The sequence below is a fragment of the Nymphaea colorata genome, chromosome 13, assembly GCF_008831285.2.
Source record: "Nymphaea colorata isolate Beijing-Zhang1983 chromosome 13, ASM883128v2, whole genome shotgun sequence".
NCBI lineage: Eukaryota > Viridiplantae > Streptophyta > Magnoliopsida > Nymphaeales > Nymphaeaceae > Nymphaea > Nymphaea colorata.
This window is the reverse complement of record NC_045150.1, coordinates 13,403,201-13,424,923: the sequence shown is the minus strand read 5'-3', so window position 1 is coordinate 13,424,923 and position 21,723 is coordinate 13,403,201. Positions and strand designations below refer to the sequence as shown.

At 40.4% G+C, this 21,723-nt stretch overlaps 2 protein-coding genes across 2 annotated transcripts; both read right to left on the bottom strand.

The window, feature by feature from the left end:
- Positions 1-6,335: 6,335 nt before the first annotated feature.
- LOC126410666 (disease resistance protein RUN1-like) lies at positions 6,336-7,930 on the bottom strand. Its single transcript, XM_050081124.1, has 2 exons — positions 7,481-7,930; positions 6,336-6,536 (listed from the first exon to the last, which is right to left on the bottom strand). Exons 1-2 carry the CDS (start codon positions 7,928-7,930, stop codon positions 6,336-6,338), a joined length of 651 nt encoding a protein of 216 aa, XP_049937081.1.
- A 31-nt stretch (positions 7,931-7,961) lies between these two features.
- On the bottom strand, positions 7,962-14,990 carry LOC126410665 (disease resistance protein L6-like). Its single transcript, XM_050081123.1, has 2 exons — positions 14,569-14,990; positions 7,962-8,372 (listed from the first exon to the last, which is right to left on the bottom strand). The coding sequence occupies exons 1-2, from the start codon at positions 14,779-14,781 to the stop codon at positions 7,962-7,964; spliced, it is 624 nt and encodes a 207-aa protein (XP_049937080.1). The 5' UTR covers positions 14,782-14,990.
- Between the last annotated feature and the right edge of the window lie 6,733 nt (positions 14,991-21,723).

The following is a 21,723-nucleotide window of genomic DNA, read 5'->3' as shown; positions in this document are numbered from 1 at the left end:
GAACAAATATTTTGTTTTGTTGTTCTTGACCCTGGCGTTTTTTTCTTTTTCTTAACTCAACTATTCTAACCCATCTGGGGGTTATGTCACTAGGCATTTCTGATACTGCATCTCACTGTTTTTTAATTTACTTTAGTCTGCTCCTGTAACCAATTTCTGCAGTATATCATGTTTCTTAGTTTACTTTAGTCTGCTCCTATAACCAATTTCTGCAGTATATCCTCTATTATTTCCTGTTTCTCTGTTTTGTTGTTCTGTATTCATATACTTGCCTAATTTTTTATGATAAATTGGTGATGTCATAGTTCTGCTCAATCCCAAAGCCCAAACTGTTTTTGGGGAGGGGAGCTTTGTCACTCTCCTTGAAACACAGAATGTCTCAACTTATGTTTAAAACACATGAGTTGGTTCTTATTATTCTGCACAACATGTTAGAGGTTTAGAACAGAAAAACTTTTAAAAACTAAAAATTCTCTATCTTCTAGAAAAGAAATAAGAAAATATAATAGCTCAGTTAATAGATATAGTTCGATTTTGAGTGTTTAATTTAACATGGAACCCACCCTGAATCTGTCGTTCTAGCACATTATGACTTTGAGAACCATGCATCTAAGATCTCCATATTTTTTACAAAATATCTTTCTTTATCATCAAACACAAATATATTTATGAGAATCAAAAATATTTTTCTCATTTCATTATTTCAGAAAATATATTTCTTTCAATTTCACGTTTTGAGGACCTTAGGGCCCGTTTGATGGGCGAGTGAAATCCTGTGGAGAGGGGAAAATCTGTACGGGCGGGTGAAATTTCACCCGCCCGGTTGAAAACCCAACAAACAGGGTGAAATTTCACCCGCTCAACACAAATGGGAGCGGGTGAAATTTCACCCCGCTCGACTTCCTCCGCAGCTCTTCCTCCTTCGCATTCTCACTTCTCACCGTCGCTCACCCCGCTCGACTGCCGCTCTCACCATCGCTCACCCCGCTCGACTGCCGCTCTCACCATTGCTCACCCCGCTGGACTGCCGCTTTCACCATCGCTGCTCCGCCGTCGCAGCTCCCCTCCTCGGGCTGAGCCATTTCCAGCAGAAGGCCTTTCTTCCCCACCAAGCCTCCCATGCGTCCTCAGCAACCGAGTCCAGAGGTTATGGGGTTGAGAGAGGCGCTGTCAATGGGGGGCCATGGTTCGCCGGATTGGAATGGTGGGCGGCAGCTGAGGAGCTTCCTCCGCAGTCGACGAGCTCCCTCGCGGGCATCGGGTTAGGGCTTTCCGGAGATGAGGCCATGGGAAGCAAGACTTGACGGTGCAGAGATTGGGGTTCTTCGCAATGGCCGCCGAGGAGTTATACCGTAGGCTCTTGAGGTAAAGGAGCTTGCGAAGAAAGAGGAGGCCAGAACGGAGATGGGAGACGAAGAAAGGGAATTGGAGGACTTGAGTGGCACAACAGAATGAAGGTCAGGGTAAACAACGAGTCGAGGAATATTAGGGCTTTGGAGGGAGGCCGGTACTTGCGAGGGAGGTCGGAGGAGGAAAGGGATCCCCATGACGTCGATGAAGTTCGTGGTGCCAAGATTGAGAAGTCAGTTTTGTCAAATCTGCAATAAATTATTTTTTTTGGCATCCCTTGGTTCATCGTTTTAGAATTTGTGTCTGCTCTTCTTTTATCCTTTCAGTATGTTTCAAAATTACCGATGCATAGTTATTACATGCAGTTCTGGCTGGCCCTCTGTGGTGCGTTCTCAATTGATTACATGCAGTTCTGGCTGGCCCTCTGTGGTGCGTTCTCAATTGATTACATGCAGTTCTCGTTGGCCCTCTGTTCCACAGTTTATGTTGCAACCAGCTGTGGCACCCGGATTCGGAGCAGGCGAGGCAGAGGACGGGATGTGGGGAGCAGTTGGTTGGGGAAGTTGTGGAGAGAAAACAGGATGAGGAGGGGGAAGTTGTGGAAGGAAACAGGATGAGGAGGGAGCGGGGAGTTGCTGAACGACAGCCTCAATGGCGGATGGGAGTTCTGAATGGGAAACAGGATGAAGTTGGTGGTGATGAAGTCCGAAGTGCAGAACACTTGTTTGATGAAATGCCTGAAGGGTCAGTTTCAGCAAATTAAAGATGGTTTATGTTTCGACGGATGTTGTAGACAAGGGTACCAAAGGGTCAGTTTCAGCATAGCTAAATGCAAGGGGATTTGGGGGTGTAACCTTAAAATGGCATTTCCAAGCATTTATCTGACCCATTTTCATGCCCATCTGTATAACAAAAGCAGGAGGATGATTTTGATCTTACTATGTAATATTGCAACATAAGAAGCAGTTCTGCAACACAAGGCAAAGTCAAACTTGTACTGCTTGACGGAATACCCTTGTTGTGAATTGGATTAGAAACTGCTACAAAACCTTTAGTATGCACCAATCCTCATCTCGCTATCCACAGTGCAAGAATAAGACATATTCATCATTTCTGGCGACTACAAGACATTCTCATGCAGTGGCATCACTTACTAACAATTAAGCATTTTAATAGAATACTTCTGGTGACTACAAGTCATTCTCATGCACAAGAAACACATAAATTTCTTCTTGTGCATCAAACAAGGTTAAACTTACCACGTTAAATTTTTCATGTGCATTAAACAGGGTTAAATTTACCACGTTAAATTCTTCCTGTGCATCAAACAAGGCCTCAGATTGGAAGAGGGAGAAATTTCATCCTGTAAATTTTTTCAAAAAAATTTACCATGGTAAATTTACCACGTTAAATTCTTCCTGTACATCAAACGAGCCCTTAGGAAGTGGACAATCATCCGGGCAGGGGGAAGGAGTGGGGCCCACAGTGGCAAGGGAACGAGTCACACGCTGCATGCATGGATGGGATGGAGGCATGTATGTGCATCTGATGGAGGATGAGAGTACGGGGAAATGCGTAGCGGTATGAAAAAAGGAGGGGAGGATGATGGTAAGTGGGGGATGGAGGGGAATATATGCCCGTCATCGTCCCCTCTGTCCATCGTGCCGCAGCCATCCATCCATCCATCCAATACCCACCATTTATATGGGGATGGAGGGGAATATATGATGTCATCGTCCCCTCCGTCCATCATGCAGCAACCATCCATCCATCCATCCATCCAATACCCACCATGTTTATAATTTAAATAATCAAGGTTTACAAGTAAGGGTGCGCATCGGTCCGGGCCGGCCCATTTACAATCAAAAATTTAAATTTTTAATTATAAAGGTGTCTGTTCGCCCCCCGCACGGCCGCGCCTTCTCTCGCTCTCAACCACAAAGGGGGAGGGAAAGGGGGCCAGGCGAAGGGAAGGGCTTGCGGCATAATTGACAGAAACGATGTTGGGCATTCTTTCTGTTCTTATTAAGGAAAAGAGAAGGGAAGAAGACCAAGAAAGTTGCGCGATGGAAGTGAAGATGGCGACGACCGCCCGGTTCCGTTTCTGCCACTCCTCCTGCTCACAGACGTTCGCTTCTGTTGTCTCATTTTCAACCAGAGAGCGAAATCGCCTTCTTCTTCCTCCTCCTACTCCTCTTCCTCTCCCTGGAAGAGGAGAACCAGCGGAGATGGCACCCCCCTATTTGCCGACGCTTTGGTCCGATCTCTTTAAAAAAAAAAAATTTAAATTAATTTTTTAATGTAAACGGCCTGGGCCCGATCAGGCCGGGCAGGCGGCAGCCCGGCCCGACCCGATGCCCAGGCCTAATTTTTAAAGAGTTTCTCGATGTCATTAAAATCTTTCTATATCACATAGTGCCCCGTTTGAAGGATAGTTTAAATCATCAATGTTTACAAGTCCTATTACTTTGAAGATTTAAATCACTGATATTTGGTTCGGTTGAAACTCATTAGTTACAATTAATATAAGTATTCGGAAATATTCATATGTTTCTAATAGTTTTAATTTGTTTTGTTATTTATCTTTATTTTTTTTTTGTTTTAGACAGATATGTTGTTTACCTTATATGATTCAATATGTTTTAAGTTTTTTAATTTTAACAACTAACATATATAGTTAAGTTATTAATTTTAATAGCAATTTTAAAAAAATACATAACAATATTTAATACAAATATTGTTTAAAACTTTTTCCTTAGAGTGGTTTACACAAGCCAATATAAGTCGATGCGTATCAGGTGACCAATCCACGCTTCAAGTCCGATATTTATTTTAAAAATAAATTTTTTGATTGAATTCTAAATGAAAAATAAGGCTGATATTGAGACACATATTGTCCTTAATTTACAACTACCCATCAAAAAGCAAACCAGTCAAAGGTTGCCACCGATGCACTCGACATATGCATAACCAAATTTAAAAATACACATATTGTCCTTAATTTACAACTACCCATCAAACAGCGAACCAGTCAAAGGTTGCCACCGATGCACTCGACATATGCATAACCAAATTTAAACCGCATGGATCTCATCGTCGTCTATGCAAGTCGATAGACACGATACGGAAACGGGTATGTTGGAAGTCATTTTCCAACTCGAATGTGACGTCGCTTTCTGCTTCAAATGTGACGTCGATCCTTCGGTATCCCTTTCCATCTTTTTCCATGACTGCTTTCCCTTTATCAGCCTCCAACTTTCGAGGGATGAATGCTCCACTATAGAAGATCCATATCACCTCTTCCGGTTAGATTATCCTAGAATTATTATGCCTCTCGCCCTTAACCTGGGTTACTCTACGGGTTACTCTACTCTATAAGACCATGGTACCCGGCCCTCAACAACAACTCCACTGTTGTCTAGGCAGGGCAAATTGGGGAGAGCAAAAGATACCGTCACCGACCATGTCCTTAGTCTGCCTATGGATTTGGAGGAAGAATCAATCGACTGTCCAGGAACGCTGAGGTATTCGGAATGTTCGAACTTGGCCTCCTGGTATGTGCACATTTAAAATAAGTTTAGATATAGACTATATACATGCACATTTAATATAATATATATATATATATATATATATATATATATATATATATATATATATATATATATATATTTGATATGAACACATATAAAAGCCAAGGTACGTGTAGACAATAGAAGCGAACCGACCTACAAAGCAGTTTAAGCGGTTGGGTCTAGAGACGAAAACTCTTATTTAGGACACTTAATAAATATAGCAGGCGAGCATACAGAGGCTCATAAGGTGATTGTCAATCTAGTCTAACAGACATTTAAAGGCAAAATAGAGTCCTACAGGTAAGGTGCCCATGCCGGGTTACCATGGGGTACCCCGTACATGGTTCGACTCGAGCCCGGGCCTAGGTCTGAAAAAAGTGCATTCTGCTATAGCCCGATAACCCAGGTCGGACCGATAAGACCAGGTGGGTCCAATAAAATTTTAAATATTTTTTATTAATTTTTATATATAATTATAATATTTTATAACAATTAATTATGTTTATATATTATTTTATGTTAAAAATATATTTTTAATTTAATCAGGGTGAAACCGAGCCTGAGTTTTGGATGTCGGGCCAGCATGATGCCCAGGCTTGGACACCCTACTTTTGTTAAGAAGTTGGCAGGTCATGCCCATGATTACGGGCCACGCGGCCCTAATAATTTCGGAGTTCTGTTTACATGTACTTAGGGGTGGGTATCGGGCTGGGCCGGGCCGGCCCGGCCAGGTTTTCCTTGGCCTGGGTTGGCACGTCGGGCCTGAAGCTCGGGCTCGACCCATAATATTGCTGGGCCGGGTACCGGGCCTGTCCACCCAAAATCAGGCCCAACCCGGCTCGTTTGCCGGGCCAGGCCGGGTACTGGATAGGCTGGCCCGTCGGGCCTGAAGCGGTCGCCGGTCAGTGCAGGCGGTCACTCCTCCCGATGCTCTAGTTCTTCCTTCTTCTCCTTGTTCAGCTGGGTACAACTTTTGGGAAGCAGATGATGGCTCCGCTCGACCTCACCAAGACACAGCACCAAATCATTCACGTAATAGGAGAGTAATGCCACAGAGATTAGAGTAAGGGAAATCACCAAGGTAGGTGCTTCCCCCAAAATCGGTCTCGAAATCGGGGAAGTAAAGAGGCTCTTCCTCTGTCGGTTCTCAGGCGCAGGGAAGACTCTGGCCTGACAGGGTGAGCGGCGTTCAAAATTCTGGAGAAATCCACAGAAGCCTCCTAAATTCCTGGGTATTGGTCAGCAGCTCGAGCACGCTCAGGGGCTAGAACGCTCCAAGTTTGAGCTAATTCCGTGAGGTTTAGACCCCACACGTTGATCCTGGAAGAAGACGGGTTCTGAGCTGAATCCACCTGTCGCAGGGGTTTCTGAGTCCGTCTGAGCCCTCCTCGCTTCCAGTTTTTTATAAAATCAAGGAGACACCCAAAAATCCTCAAAATTGGTCCAGATCACGACAACAGCTACAGGATGGGACGCCCCAAGCCTGAGAAGAATCCGAGCCCCCAAGGATGGACTAGTTGAGCTCTGGAGTCCTACGAAATCCTGCGTTGCGCCACTATTCTCAGTAGTAATGGCACTTCCAAGCTCCAATCCGCCTCCAAATGATGAGAACTAACATTGAAATCGATTGCAAATGAAATATAAACATTTAATGGACAGGATCGAGTAGATATTTCACCAGGTAAGATAGTAAACCCAAGATTCTAGAAGAAAATTGGGTCGCTGCCGCCTCAGGCGGTTTATCAAAGCAATCCGGGCGACGGTGGAGTGGCGGAGCCGCGAAAGGGCGACGGTGGCCCAGTTGTGGAGCGGAGACGCGGTGGTGGCGGTGGCACACGGTCGTCTTCATCTCTCCTTGTCTCTGCCTCCCTCAATCAACGGAAAATGCGAATAGGGGAAAGAAAGAAGGTGCAGCCGGCAGAAAATGCGAATAGGTGAATCTCTTGACCTAACGGGCCGTCGGGCCGGGCCGGGCTATAGAAGTCATAACCGGGCCCGACCCGTTAAGAACTTGGGCCAGGCTAGGCTCACTCATGTTGGGCCCGATATCGAAAATTCTTGACCCAGACCCGGCCCATACCGGGCTCACTCAAGTTAAAAAAAATATCTTTTTGTTGACATTGGAAAAGAACTAAAATTACTTTTTTGCTTTGATCACACTTTGATTATTTATTTAGATCATATAATTTTAATATAATTTAATAGATTCAGTCATGATGTCAGAATTTTCTTAACCTTGCTCTTAATCTTTGCCCCCATTGCCAGGCCTACTTAGTAAATAGGCAGTGGGCCAACTTTAGTCCCAAAACCAACTCCATGCTCAGCACTTCAAAGCCATCAGACGAGGCGCGCAGACGGTAGCATATGAAAAGTTACCTAAACAATGCACCCCAGTTAACACTCATATTCCTATGCTTTGCTAGGTATTAATAAGATGAACCCAGAGAAAAAAAAAATTACCTTTTACTCTACTTTATTGTGATCGATAAAACAGAATGCAGGCCGACAAGAAGTATATGAAAACGATACTGATATATAAATGTGTAAGAAGTTACCTTCATCATGTCACTCATGTGCCTTAGTGCTTCACAGCCGTTGAGTAGCAGGGACTCTAGGCATCTCAGTTTGCTAAGGCCAGGAACATCCATCAGCTGGAAGCATCCGCTCAGGCGTAAACGTCGCAGGGCTTGCAACTTTGAAATGTCTGGGATGGTCTTCAAGTCCGTGCAAAAGATGACTTCCATCTCCTGCAGGTTTGTCAACCGGCCAACAGACTCTGGAAGTCTTTGCATATACCCTCGGCCTAATTGGAGCAACTTTAAAGATGTCAACCTTCCAATCTCTTTTGGGAGTTCCCCTAGTGACCAACACCCCCTCAGGACGAGCTTCTCCAAAGAACTTAGCCGACAGATGCTATCAGGTATTTTCTTTAGAGAATGACCGTCTCCCAAGTTCAAGCACACCAAACTTTGGAGATCACCAATCGATTCGTGAACTTGGTGCATCCTTCAAATACCAATTTGGTTGTGTTTGGAATCAGCCTAAATCGAGGGTGCTCTTGAGGTTCTTGCAATTCTTGAGAATAAGGACTTTCAATTGGCTGAACGTCTGCGAGTAGTTCTTCTCTTGGGAGTGAAGGAGACAAAAAAACCACGTGTTAGTCACACTTGGACCTAGAAACTCCTCTATGATGCTCTCTGTCAGGTCGATCACTACAATGTTCATGACATCGAAGTCGATGATCGGCAATGATTTCAATGTACACTGCCACCACCTCAGGAACTTCAACGATTTGGATAGATCCTTATACGAGCCCTCCATCCTGATGCAGCTTGTATCAAGTATTCTCAGCTCATCCATGTTTCTAAAAGACATCGTGTTCAAAGGTGGAATATTATGCTGCCCGTCGTGACGGTGGAAAATAATGGCTTCAACCTTCTTTGTTCCCTGAGATAGGAAAGATCACCAGAAAGAAAGAAGAAAAATGAGCTCCTTGATAAAATGAAAACATCAAAGCACTAGAAGTGATGCCTTATGACTTCTGCTAAAGCTTTCTTTCAAAAGAAGACAGAATTTAGATTTATAGCTTTATGCAAACTGTCATAAGCAATAGGAGATCAGCTATCAGAGACTACAATTTTTCAGTTCCACATGGTTATGCTCAAGAAAATGTAAAATTAGAAGTTGGAGGTTTGAGCCTTCCAGTAACAAGTTTTCAGAGGATAATTTCGAGAAGCTAAGACAACATAATTATAAGGTTGAGGAGGATGCTAGAGAAGCTGAATGTGTTGGGTCGGGTCCAGCCTCAAAAGAGGACCCGACCTGGCCTGTCACTTAAGTGACGGACGGGTGAAGGAGAGGGCACCCGATGGTGCCCCTCCCTCTTACGACGCCTCTCACATCTCTCTTTCTCGTTGTTCTCTTTTGGGGAAAAAGAGAAGGGACCTCTTGTGGCTGCATACGGGAGGAGAAGGAGAAGGAGAAGAAGAAGAGGAAGGCAAGGAAGAGAAGAGGAGAAGCAAGGCGCGTGGGTCGATTGGCACGCCAAGAAGAAAGAGGAAAGACAAAGAAGGAAAAATGAAGGGAGTCTTCATTGGGTGATTTCTTTCTTGAATCTTTGGGGCTCTTTCTTTCATTCACATAAGAGAGTGTTATTGTTCTCTTGAGTTCACTGTTTTTCTTAAAACAGTAGGGATATTGTTGCTCGTGTATTTGGCTTCCTTTCTTGATATATAGAAAGTCTCTCTTGCCCGTGGTTTTTTTACCCCATTATTGGAGTTTTTTCCACGTAAATTGGTCTCCTATTTTTCTGCATTATTTAACATACATTTTGACGTATATTGCTGCAATAGTGGTGTTGGAAACTCGTTCTTTTGTTCGCTGCCCTGTGATTCCGTTTTTAGCAGTTTTATGGTGGATTGCCCTCTTTTATTGTTGTTGAGCATTCTTTTTGGGGGACACGACTATAACAAAGTGGTATCAGAGCCAGGTTAGCACCAAGTTAGCGCCAGGGTGATTGTGTGCATTCTTATTAAAGGATGGAGTCGACCCCTACTAGAATGGTCTCTTTAAATGGGAACAATTGGACTATATGGAAATCAAAAATGAAAGATTTGCTGTATTGTAAAGACTTATATGCACCAATTGAGAACCAGAAGCCAGCGAATATGACAGATGAAAAATGGAAGTTGTTGGATAGGAAAACCATTGGCACCATCAGACAATGGTTAGATGACTGTGTTTTTCATTTGGTATCCGCAGAGACGAGCGCGAAGTCGTTATGGCAGAAGTTGCATGATCTTTACGAGAGGAAAACAGCTGTGAACAAGGCTTTCTTGATTAGGCAATTGGTAAATTTGGAACTTAGAGACGAAAAACCAGTGTCAGAGCATTTGAATGAAGTGCAAAGCATAATCAATCAGTTGTCAGCCATGAAAATGATATTAGATGATGAGTTACAGGCACTCTTGTTGCTTAGTTCTCTTCCCGACAGTTGGGAGACTTTAATTGTTTCTTTGAGCAACTCCACTCCAGATGGTGTGCTTACGATGAAGCATGTAACCAGCAGCATTCTAAATGAAGAAACAAGGAGAAAGTCTCTTGGTACTGGTAGCTCGCAAGTGCTAGTGATGGGAGACAGGGGCAGACAGAAGAACCGTAACAAATGGCATGATAGGTCAAACTCTAGGTCCAAATCAAGACCTAAGATGACAGGTAAATGTTTTCACTATGGTATTCCAGGGCATAAGAAGATTGATTGCAGGAAATTGAAAGAAGAAAAAGAGCAAAAAAGAAGACTCAAGAGAATGTGAAACCAAAAGAGTACACTGCAGTTGCTTCAGATGATGAGGTAATGTTATTTTTATCTGAAAAAAATGATTGTCTTACAGTTCAGAATGGTGATTCTACATGGATTTTAGATACAGGGGCATCATATCATGCCACGCCATGTAGAGAGTTATTCTTATCCTACAGAGCAGGTGATTTTGGAGTAGTTCACATGGACAACAGTGACACTTCGAAGATTGTTGGGATATGAGATGTTTGCATTCAGACGAGCACAGGATGCAAGTTGACTTTGAGAGATGTGAGACATGTTCCAGACTTGAGAATGAATTTGATTTCTGCAGGAAGACTAAGTGAAGATGGATATTGTACTTCGTTTAGTCAGACAAGTTGGAAACTTACCAAGGGGGCACTAGTGTTGGCTAGAGGTGATAGATTTGGCTCTTTGTATGAGATGAAGTCTCGAATCAGTAGTGTAGATGTCAATGCAGTTACTGGTGGTACTTCGTCAGATTTGTAACATAAGAGGTTAGGTCACATGAGTCAAAGAGGAATCGACTTGCTCACCAAGAAGAATTTTTACCAAAGGCAGATGGTGCACAGATATCTCCATGTGATCATTATTTGGTTGGTAAGTTGCATCGAGTTCCTTTCAGAAAAAGCGCTCTTCAAAAACTAAACATGTTTTAGATTTAGTTTATTCATATGTATGTGGACATATAAATGTGACATGTAAAGGTGGAGCATCCTATTTTGTTGCATTTATTGATGATGCATCTAGGAAGATGTGGGCCTTTACAATGAAAAGCAAAAGTGAAGTAAGTAGTATCTTCATGACTTTTCATGCAGCGGTTGAGCGCGAGACTGGTAAGAAGATGAAGAGACTGCGTACAGATAATGGTGGTGAGTACATAGCATCTTCTTTACGAGATTATTGTCTAAAGCATGGTATTAGACATGAAAAGACAGTTCCTTATACTCCACAGCATAATGGAGTTGCAGAAAGGATGAATAGAACAATAATCGAGAGAGTTAGAAGTTTGTTATCTAACTCTAAGTTGCCTAAGTATTTTTGGGCAGAGCAATACGTACTGTAGTTTATTTAATAAACAGGTCTCCTTCAGTGCCTCTAGATGGAGACATTCCACAGAGAGTTTGGTCAGATGAAGAGGTTAAGTATGATCACCTCAGAGTTTTTGGTTGCAAAGCGTTTATGCATGTACCTAAAGAACATATGACCAAATTAGATGATAAAGCTATTCCTCTAATATTTCTTGGTTATGCAGATGATGAATTTGGTTACAGGTTATGGGATCCAAAGAATGACAAAATCTACATGAGTCGTGATGTTGTCTTCAGAGAGGATCAGACTATTGAAGATGTCATGGAAAACACGAAGTCTGGTGTGAATGCTAATGGTGTTCATGAGCCAACCTATGCAGAACCTGAAGAACTTTCATCTGAGCATTGTGAGACTGATGAAGATGTAGAGGAAGAGGAAAGAGAGACAGATGAGCAGTATACAGATGGCAGTCCTATGGAGACTCAAACTGATTATGAGCATGAGTTGGAGGGGGAGCTTCCTTCGCATTCAGAGCCAATTGAGGAGTTGAGTAGAGGTAAAAGAACACGTATACCATCTACTAGATATTCTACTGATGAATATATTATGTTTACAGATAGTGGAGAGCCAGAATGCTATGCAGAGGTGCTAGATGATGTGCATAAAGATGAATGGATTAAAGCTATGAAGGATGAGATGAATTCTTTATACAAGAATCACACTTTTGATTTGGTAGAGCTACCAAAAGGTAAGAAAGTGTTGCAGAACAAGTGGGTCTACAACTTAAAAATGAAAGTCAAGGCAAGTTGAGATACAAAGTTCGGTTAGTGGTGAAAGGTTTCAAGCAGGAAAGAGGTATTGATTTTGATGAAATTTTTTCTCCTGTTGTTAAAATGTCATCTATCAGGGTAATACTTGGTTTGGTGGCTTGTCTAGACTTGGAGTTGGAGCAGTTAGATGTAAAAACTGCTTTTCTTCATGGAGATCTAGAGGAAGAAATCTACATGACACAACCAAAAGGTTTTGTGGTTGCCAGGAAGAAACACATGGTTTGTAAGTTGAAGAAGAACTTGTATGGACTTAAACAAGCACCTAGACAGTGGTACAAGAAATTTGATGCATTTATGATAAATCAAAAGTATCGCAGGTTAGTCGTAGATCATTGTGTCTATATCAGAGAGTTCTCATCAGGTAGGTTCATTATCTTGTTGTTATATGTAGATGACATGCTTATTGTTGGACAGGATTGTCAATTGATTAGCCAATTGAAGATCAATATGGGCAAGTTCTTTGATATGAAAGACTTGGGGCCAGCACAACAATTGTTAGGCATGAGGATTGTTCGTGATAGGAAGGCCAAGAAGTTGTGGTTATTACAAGAGAAATACATTGAGAAGGTGCTTAGCAAGTTCAACATGAAAGATGCTAAAACTGTAAGTACACCTTTAGCAGCACATTTTAAATTGGGAAATGAGCAATGTCCTTCTTCAGCAAATGAGAAAGAAAGAATAGAGAATGTTCCATATGCCTCCGCAGTAGGGAGTCTCATGTATGCTATGGTTTGCACACGCCCAGACTTGGCTTATGCAGTTGGTGTAGTTAGCAGGTTCTTGTCAAATCCAGGCAAGGAGCATTGGGCAGCAGTGAAGTGGATCCTAAGGTATCTGAAAAGTACTTCCACTTACTGTTTATGTTTTGGTGAATCTAACAGAGATACAAGGATTTGTTGATGCAGACATGGCAGGTGATTTGAACTCTAGGAAGTCTCTTTCTAGTTATGTTTTTACTTTTGCAGGGGGAGCTGTATCATGGCAGTCCAGGTTGCAGAAGTGTGTTGCTCTTTCCACTACAGAGGCAGAATATATTGCAGCAACTGAAGCTTGTAAAGAGTTGTTGTGGATGAAGAGTTTTCTTCATGATATAGGCCTTAGTCAGAAGACCTATGTGTTGCATTGTGATAGCCAAAGCGCTATACACTTGGCGAAGAATTTAGCGTTCCACTAAAGGACTAAGCACATTGATGTCAGATATCATTGGATTCGTGATGTGCTTGAGCAAAAATTGATTCAGTTAAAGAAGATACAGACAGAGAAGAATCCTGCAGATATGATGACCAAGTCTCTACCTAAAGAAAAGCATGACATGTGTAGAGACTTAGTTGGGATGACTGCCTTTAAGGCAGTGTATTAATTTTTGTTCATTTTGTAGGTATGATCCCTCTCTTGAGGCTGGAGGGGGAGTTTGTTGGGTCGGGTTCAGCCTCAAAAGAGGACCCAACCCGGCCCGTCACTTAAGTGACGGGTGGGTGAAAAAGAGGGCACCCGATGGTGCCCCTCCCTCTTACGACGCCTCTCACATCTCTCTTTCTCGTTGTTCTCTTTTGGGGAAAAAGAGAAGGGACCTCTTGTGGCTGCATACGGGAGGAGAAGGAGAATGAGAAGAAGAAGAGGAAGGCAAGGAAGAGAAGAGGAGAAGCAATGCGCGTGGGTCGATTGGCACGCCAAGAAGAAAGAGGAAAGACAAAGAAGGAAAAATGAAGGGAGTCTTCATTGGGTGATTTCTTTCTTGAATCTTTGGGGCTCTTTCTTTCATTCGCATAAGAGAGTGTTATTGTTCTCTTGAGTTCACTGTTTTTCTTAAAACAGTAGGGATATTGTTGTTCGTGTATTTGGCTCCCTTTCTTGATATATAGAAAGTCTCTCTTGCCCGTGGTTTTTTTACCCCATTATTGGGGGTTTTTCCACGTAAATTGGTCTCTTATTTTTCTGCATTATTTAGCATATGTTTTGACGTATATTGCTGCAATAGTGGTGTTGGAAACTCGTTCTTTTGCTCGCTGCCCTGTGATTCTGTTTTTAGCAGTTTTGTGGTGGATTGCCCTCTTTTATTGTTGTTGAGCATTCTTTTTGGGGGACACGACTATAACAGAATGGAGATGTGGAATGGCAACCACACGAACAATGAACTAATCAGTTATGGTGTTGAATGGCAACCACACGAACAATGAATTAATCAGTTATGATGTGCATGCTTACCAATCTAGCTAGCTCGATCAGCTATGCTATGCTTCTTAAAGCGGAATAACAAAATTTTGGCCAGATGCAAAATAAAGCAACATATCCAGGCGTCATTCTTAATAGTAGGCTAGTAGCCAAGAATCCACTATCATGTCTAAGTTGGCACAGCTGATCAACTAAGTTCCATTTCTCCACCATATGCAACTTCCACCAGCATTTGTCATAAAGAAAGACCAAAAGAAGAGAAAATGAAGAACGTGTAGAAGCTCATACTTACCTTTCTTCGTTGTAGCATTTGTAATGTTTTGTTATTTTCCCAAAACCTGCTTGCTACTGGCGTCTGCTGTTGGACAATATTTCTTCCCATGTCTCGTATTTGATCATGCATTTCAAATGTGCCATGCTCGTCATCTATGCTGATTAGGAATTTATGCTCCAACTCTGCAATTGCAACAGGTGGGTAAAGTTTGGAACCTTCCCACATGAGCATTGCGTATTCAACTATGAGGATAGAAATCAAGTGTGGAAGGAAAAAGATTCAGTTGCGCATCCTCCCCACAGATAATTGACAACGGTGAGGGGCCTTCAACAACTGCCTCTGCACCAGTCACCAATCTCAATTAAAGTTGTTCATTCACAATAAAGAACGATATGTCCATTCACAATAAAGAATGATATCAAGGAGATGCTACAGCTGCTCAGGCCCATGTTGAAATAAACATTTGACTTTTCAAAAGCTTTCACATGGCTATACGTGGAGGCATTTTTGTACTTTTACAAGTTAGTGAAAGTATTTTTGTAACTTTTGCAAGTGATGAACTTTTCTTTATCTTTCCATTTTTTGGCCCTCTTTTTTCACTTTTTATCAGCTCAACAAGGACGTTAAAATAATTTTAACACGACTAGATGATTGTTTAGAATGTTGGGATGTGCCGAGCACTCAATCTGCATTAAGGAAAAATGTCTGTATGAATCAAACACCATAACAACAATACCTTTTGCCCATCGTCAGATCCTTCGGTAAAAACTACCTAAAATCATTGGCAAAAGCTTTGTCCACCATGCAAGTTGTCAATGAATGGATTTTTTATTTTGAAAGAGACTAATCATGTTGGAAGTGTCAACGAGTCAGAGCTCTTCTCTTCGTCTCTTCACAAACCTCTTGACTTGCCCACCAGTTGAAGTATTCAACCCTCTTTCTCCGAACTTGATTTGTCATTCACAATGCAACTTCATCTATATACAGTGAAACATAAAAAAAACAGCTTCAAAGTACTTTTGATCCTAGAACATAATCTTGATCTGATAAGGTCATCCTAGATTCAAGTTAATCAAGCAAGCTTGGAATTCCACACCAGGGAGATTCATGCACGCCCACACACACACAAGGAGCTCAATTCTGTAACTCTAGATTTCAGTTCAATTAGAAACTTGGTGAACAATTACTTGAAGGAAAAAAAAAATTTCTACTTCGTTGTCATCCAATTATATGAAACTTGCAGTTCATCGACTGTTAAGCTATTTAATTGGCAACTTTGACACACACAAGTAAATTAGTCAATGAATATGTTAAACTGTAAACTTCACTTGAAGCTAGTCCATCCATTACGTAAACACTTAGAAGTGCTACCAACTATTCTTTGAAATGATTTATCACTTCAGTTTTAGCAAATTTATGCAAATCAATTTGAAAGCTCACTGCTGAACTCAACAACCCACTCTAGAAACCAGAGATCAACTTGACCTTATCGGTCAGACAATCTACCAATATTAAATTAGAAGGAATTCCTCAAAAAAGTTGATCGGTTTATGTACCACTTTAATCAATAATTTTATTATGGTTTTTATATTACCAATTTAATCAATAGTATTGTTATTTGTTGTTCTTTTATAATTTTCCTAATGATCATATTTCAAATAAATTTGAAACTTGGAAAAACTAGTTAAAGTCCCAAAACTATATATACACAAACCATTTACGAAGTTCTAAATCATTTGATTCTTAGGATACTTTCTTCCTGGTGAGAATCACCATGTTCTTTCAATCTATACTTCTTACAACTTCGTTGCTCAAATATCATTGCAAATTGTTTGAAAACCACATTGGTGCTTTTGCTTACTATTTGTACATTAATCTTAATTTGAACCCAAAAGGATCATTATAAAAGGAGGTGATGAGGCTGTTAAATGGGCAGTTTACTTCGATGTTTTCCTAGAAATGCATTTCTTAGATCTCATTATATTAAGGATGATAATCACAAAAAGCACGTCATTAGAAAAAAAAAAGTAAAAACAAAAAGAGGAAACATGTTTTTTCTTGCTTTTTGGTAAACAATCCTAAATGAATTGTTTGCATTTTTCACCTTTTCTTCGTGTTTTCTGCAAACACTAACTTCAAGGTTAATTAAAGAAAATAAGCCTCTTTTGTTAGTTGACCTTAAGGTCGTTTTTGCTCTAATATTTGAAACATTATTTACTTTCATTTCCAATAATTACTAAAATACCATTTTTATCAATTTAACAAGTTGTTAAAGAATTTTTTAATTTACTGAGACTTTCTCGAGGTTTTCTCAAAAATTGCATTTTTATAGTATTATACTCGAGAAATATTTCACCGTATAATCTTACCAATGATATATGTTACAATGATAAAACTACCTAAAATCACTAACAAAACTTTGTTGATAGTTTCATTAACATAGCTAAAATGAAAAGATTGAGCCACCCACCCTCCCTATAGATAATTGCCAAGTGTGGAAGAAAAAAAATTCAGCTGCACACCCTCCCCATAGATAATTGCCAATGGTGAGGGGCCTCGACAATTGCCTCTGCACCAGTCACCAACCACAATTAAAGTTGTCGATTCACAATAAAGAACAACATCATGGAGCTGCTACAGTTGCTTGGGCCCATGGCTCAAATAAGCATTTGACTTTTCAAAGGCTTTCACATGGCTTCACATGGAGGTATTTTTCTACTTGTACATGTCAGTGAACGTTTGCAGTGGGCTTTTCAATATCTTTGCATATTTTGGCCATCTTTTTTCACTTGTTATCAATTCAACAAGGACATTAAAATTATTTAACACGACTCGATGATTGTTTAGAATGTTGGGGGTGTGCTGAGCACTAAATCTGCATTAAGGAAAAATGTGTCTATATGAATCAAACACCATAGCAGAAAGAGGATTGAGATGGAACAAGAGCATCCCTTCATGGGAGACAAGGAAGAAGAATCCTCCTTAACTACAATTCCCAAGACAAAAGCAAATGATCTAGAGTATGAAGAATACAAGAGATTCCAAAAATATCATGTTGAATGATGAGCAAGCTCAAGCGAAGAAGGTCAAAAAGAAAGAGAAGAAGACAAAGAAATCTTCTTCGAGTAGCTCAAATTCTTCTAAAGACACTACTATCAAGTAATGAGGAAGAACCAAAGTTCCCAAGAAAAAGAAGAAGAGAGAATCCTGAAAAGCAAAGATCCAGAAAGTTGAAAGAAGTTGAATGCAATTCAACTAAAAGGCAAGGACAAAAGAAATTTTACCTGTGAAAACTTTTATGAAAGCTTTGAAAATGACAAGCGTATCAAGAACTTGCCTAAGAAATTCACCAAATTTGACGGTCATTGAGACCCGAAGGTGCACTTGGCCATGTTTTTTGTAGAATGTTACAGATTTCACAACAATCATAGAGCTCTCTTTTGATACTTCCCAAGGAGCTTAGAAAGAATTGCAACACAATGGTACAAGAAGCACATTAATCCAATGGAACTGAAAAATTTGGCAGACTGATCAACCTTTTCATTGAAAGATTCATTCAAAATATGAACACTGCACCAATAATCACCACATTGTGTTATCTGAAATAGAGACCAAGTGAAAAGGTCAGAGTTTTATTCAAAGATGGAGGTCTTCTTGCAACAAAATGAGAGACTCAATCTCCTAGTCCCATGCATTGGGGCTGATCACCAACAATTTGACACAACCATTAAGGAGCTTTATTTATAATGATCCAATCAAATCTTTCATCGATCTCATTGAGAGAGCAGAATGCATCAAAGCAGGAATTGAAAATGGAGCTTTTGATGTTGTCGTCCTGGTAAAATTCAAGTAAGATGCCAAGAAAAGCAGCATGAGTTAGAATGTTCCAACAAATATTGCAGTAAGTGCTGCTACCTTCAACAAGGAAAATGCATACTACTCCAAGAATAAAGGAATATGAACCAGTAATAACAGTGGCACCAAAAACAAGCATCATAAATGGGGATATGATAAAAAATTACTCTATTAGAGAATAGTTATGAAAAAAATCATACTTGAGCTGGTAGAAAGAGGTACTCTATTTTTTCCAAAAGTTTACAATCTTCCACCAATGATAAGAAAGAACAAAGAGCAATTTTGTAAATTTCACCATGCCCCAAGGCATGATACAGAGGATTGCCTTGCGCTAAAAAAATATTATACAAGATGCAGTTGACAAAGAAATAATTAAGGGAGTCAGTGAACAGCTAGACGTTCTCAAAACCCTTTTCCTAAGTATGGGAAAGAAACATCTACAATGATCAGATTTTCAAAAGGTCATGAAGTCATGGTTACAAATAAAAGGGAGAAAGCATCCCTGATTTTTTTTGAGTTGCTTTCCAGTTATGACAAAGGATCCATCAATGAACAAGCCAGACCGAGCAAATAAAATATTCAAACAAAGGTTGATCAAGGATCACAGATATGGGATACAAAACCTTTGGAAGTCACATTCAGGGAATTAGACTCCCTACCCCAAGTCAAAAGGGAAAGATTTAGCCCTAATTGGAGAGATGAATAGACTTTTGAACAATATGAAAATGGTCCAATAACATTTTGTGATGAAGATCTACCAAACGAAGGCACATTGCATAATGATATCTTGCACATAGTGGTTGAAACAATGAGTGTCAGAGTTTCCCATGTCGTAATTGATGGATGAGCCAGCCTGAACATTTATCCACAACAGACAACTCCTACATTGGGCACAAGGCAAGTTGATTATACTCATTCATCAATTTTCATTCATGGATATGATGGATTGGGACAACCTTGAATAGTTTGTGTCTCAATTGGAATATCTCTGAGAGACATCATTGGGTTTTATTTCACATGCTAGATATAGAATCCTCCTTTAACTTGTTGCTTGGCGGTCCATGGATCCATGCTGTAAATGCAGTTCTTCCACATTGCATTAGTGTGTCAAATGGGCACCCATGAGAGATGAAAGGAAATCCTGCTAACCATTTCTTGATGGATGATCTATCCTCAGCATATCACAACATGAATACTATCACAACATGAATACTGCCACAATCTATGCAGAGGACATGCAAAAACTTATTGTGCACCCAATGATTCTCGTACCCACATATGACAATTGAGTACCAAGTATTCGAGTCTGCAAAGAAGAAAAACTATGTCGAGGCCTCAACAAATTTGAAAGCCAAAGAAGCAAAGGGATCAAATAATAAGGAAAATTATAACAATAGGAGGAGGATAAGGGTGGAAGGGACGAAGGTGGTGGCATGCATGGAGGTGGTGCAGGTGGCGTTAGCAGGGATGACCATCTTCTACAAGACCTCCGTAGACCGAGGGATGAGCCTTGAGTCCTCATCGCTTACCGCTACATTTTTTGGGTTACCCTCCTCTGCTCTCTTGCCTTTTTCTTCTTTTTACAAAGGGAAAAAAAATGAGAACTTGTACCAATTGAAAGAAAATTTGAATATTCAATCTCTTTGGCAGTAGGATGTGTTCAACAATTCATGTGATGGCAATGACTGAATGTTCTCCTTTCTTAGCATGTAGCAAACGTTCTTCTATTCAGCAGAATATTTGTATTTTGTTTTTTCTCCACTCGCTTATGTTTAAATGTATATAAGAAGTTCAAAAGAAACTTTTGAATTCCCTCAAACTAAATTCCTTCAGTCAGACCCTCCACCAACTCCGCACTGTGGGGTTAGCAGCCACAATTTAATATTTATAGCGCCATATTTTATGCAGGCAAAAGAAGTTCATTTCAATGGCATATTTTGTGCAGGCAAAAGTAGTTCATTTCTATCTTTTTTATTTATATACCATGTGTGGATAGCTTCTGGTGCATTTTGGAAGATGTAAACAAACTGAGATCACAAAACTAAAGAACGAATCTAATGATTTTTATAAACTAAGTTTGACAAGTGAGCTCTAAGGCTAGACATAACTGAGATTACTTTCATCTTGGACAGTTTCTCAAAGTTTGATGATGTCTGCAGAGTGAAGTTCTCAAACTAGAAGTTGAAACTCTATTCCTCAATATATATGAGCATTGACCAGCCATGAAAGCTCCAAAAAATTAAAGAATTTTATGTAATTACATACAATTTGTGCACCACACTGTTCCAATATGGAGACTGACAAGCATGGTAGTGCCAAAGATCAAGGTTCGGAGAAGACATTCGTCTTCCAGTCCAACAAGAATTCGTCTTGAAAGATATTCTAGATAAAAAATGAGCAGGCATGTACTTATGATTAAATACAAGCTATTTTCAAAGAAACTGTTGATTTTTATAGTGCTGAAAATTTCCATATATTCTAGAAGCTATTAATAAGAAGATGATTGAAAGTGAACATTTAAATCCTAAATACAAACATACCACATGTTTAATATATATCAAAATAACACACATTTCATATATATCAAATTATTCTTAAGAGTTAATTAGATCGGTTCTATAAGCTAGTCAAAAAAATTACATTAAAGTAATATGTTTCAAATGGTGATGTGGTTAATTCATACACATACCTCTCCAAGGAAAAGGCAAGAGGGCAGAGGAGGGTGGCCCCGAAAATGTAGTGGTAAGCGATGAAGACTCGGAGGCTCATCCCTTGGTATACAGAGATCTTGTAGAGGATGGGCATCCCTGCTGATGCCACCTGCACCACCACCATGCACAGCTTCACCTTCATCCATTCCACCCTTCTCTTCCTACTGTAATAAATTTTCATTATTATTTGATCCCTCCTCCATAATATACATTTGACAACTCTCTCTCTCTCTCCCCCCCCCTTGAATTATCCCTTTCTTTCTGCCTTCTTTTCACCAACAATATTGCAGAGAAAAGAACCTGGGAACAGGCTGAGGCTGCCAATCTCAAAATCAGCACTGAAATGAGATGAAAAATAAGTCATACGGGGTCACATTTATAGATCATAGAGAGAGAGAGTGTGTGTGAGAGAGTAGGTGAGGCATGCCTGGTATGCCTTCTTTCCTCCTTTCTCTCATTTAAGTCTCTACTTAGGCCTCATAATTGGTCTCACTAAATGGAAATTTTCTTTCATATATATATATAATATGTGAGCTGAATCCTCCATCCATCTTGAACTTACAGGTTTGCCAAACATGGACTGCAGATCAAAATAAGCCCTTTTGCA

Excerpts from the sequence above, each read along its gene's own strand:
- LOC126410666 (XM_050081124.1), bottom strand. The coding sequence starts at position 7,930 with ATGCACCAAGTTCACGAATCGATTGGTGATCTCCAAAGTTTGGTGTGC. Across the intron at positions 6,537-7,480 it reads ACATGAGTGACATGATGAAG|TTCTCATCATTTGGAGGCGG; the intron begins GTAACTTCTTAC and ends TTTCAATGTTAG.
- LOC126410665 (XM_050081123.1), bottom strand. The coding sequence starts at position 14,781 with ATGCTCATGTGGGAAGGTTCCAAACTTTACCCACCTGTTGCAATTGCA. Across the intron at positions 8,373-14,568 it reads AAATGCTACAACGAAGAAAG|GGAACAAAGAAGGTTGAAGC; the intron begins GTAAGTATGAGC and ends TTCCTATCTCAG.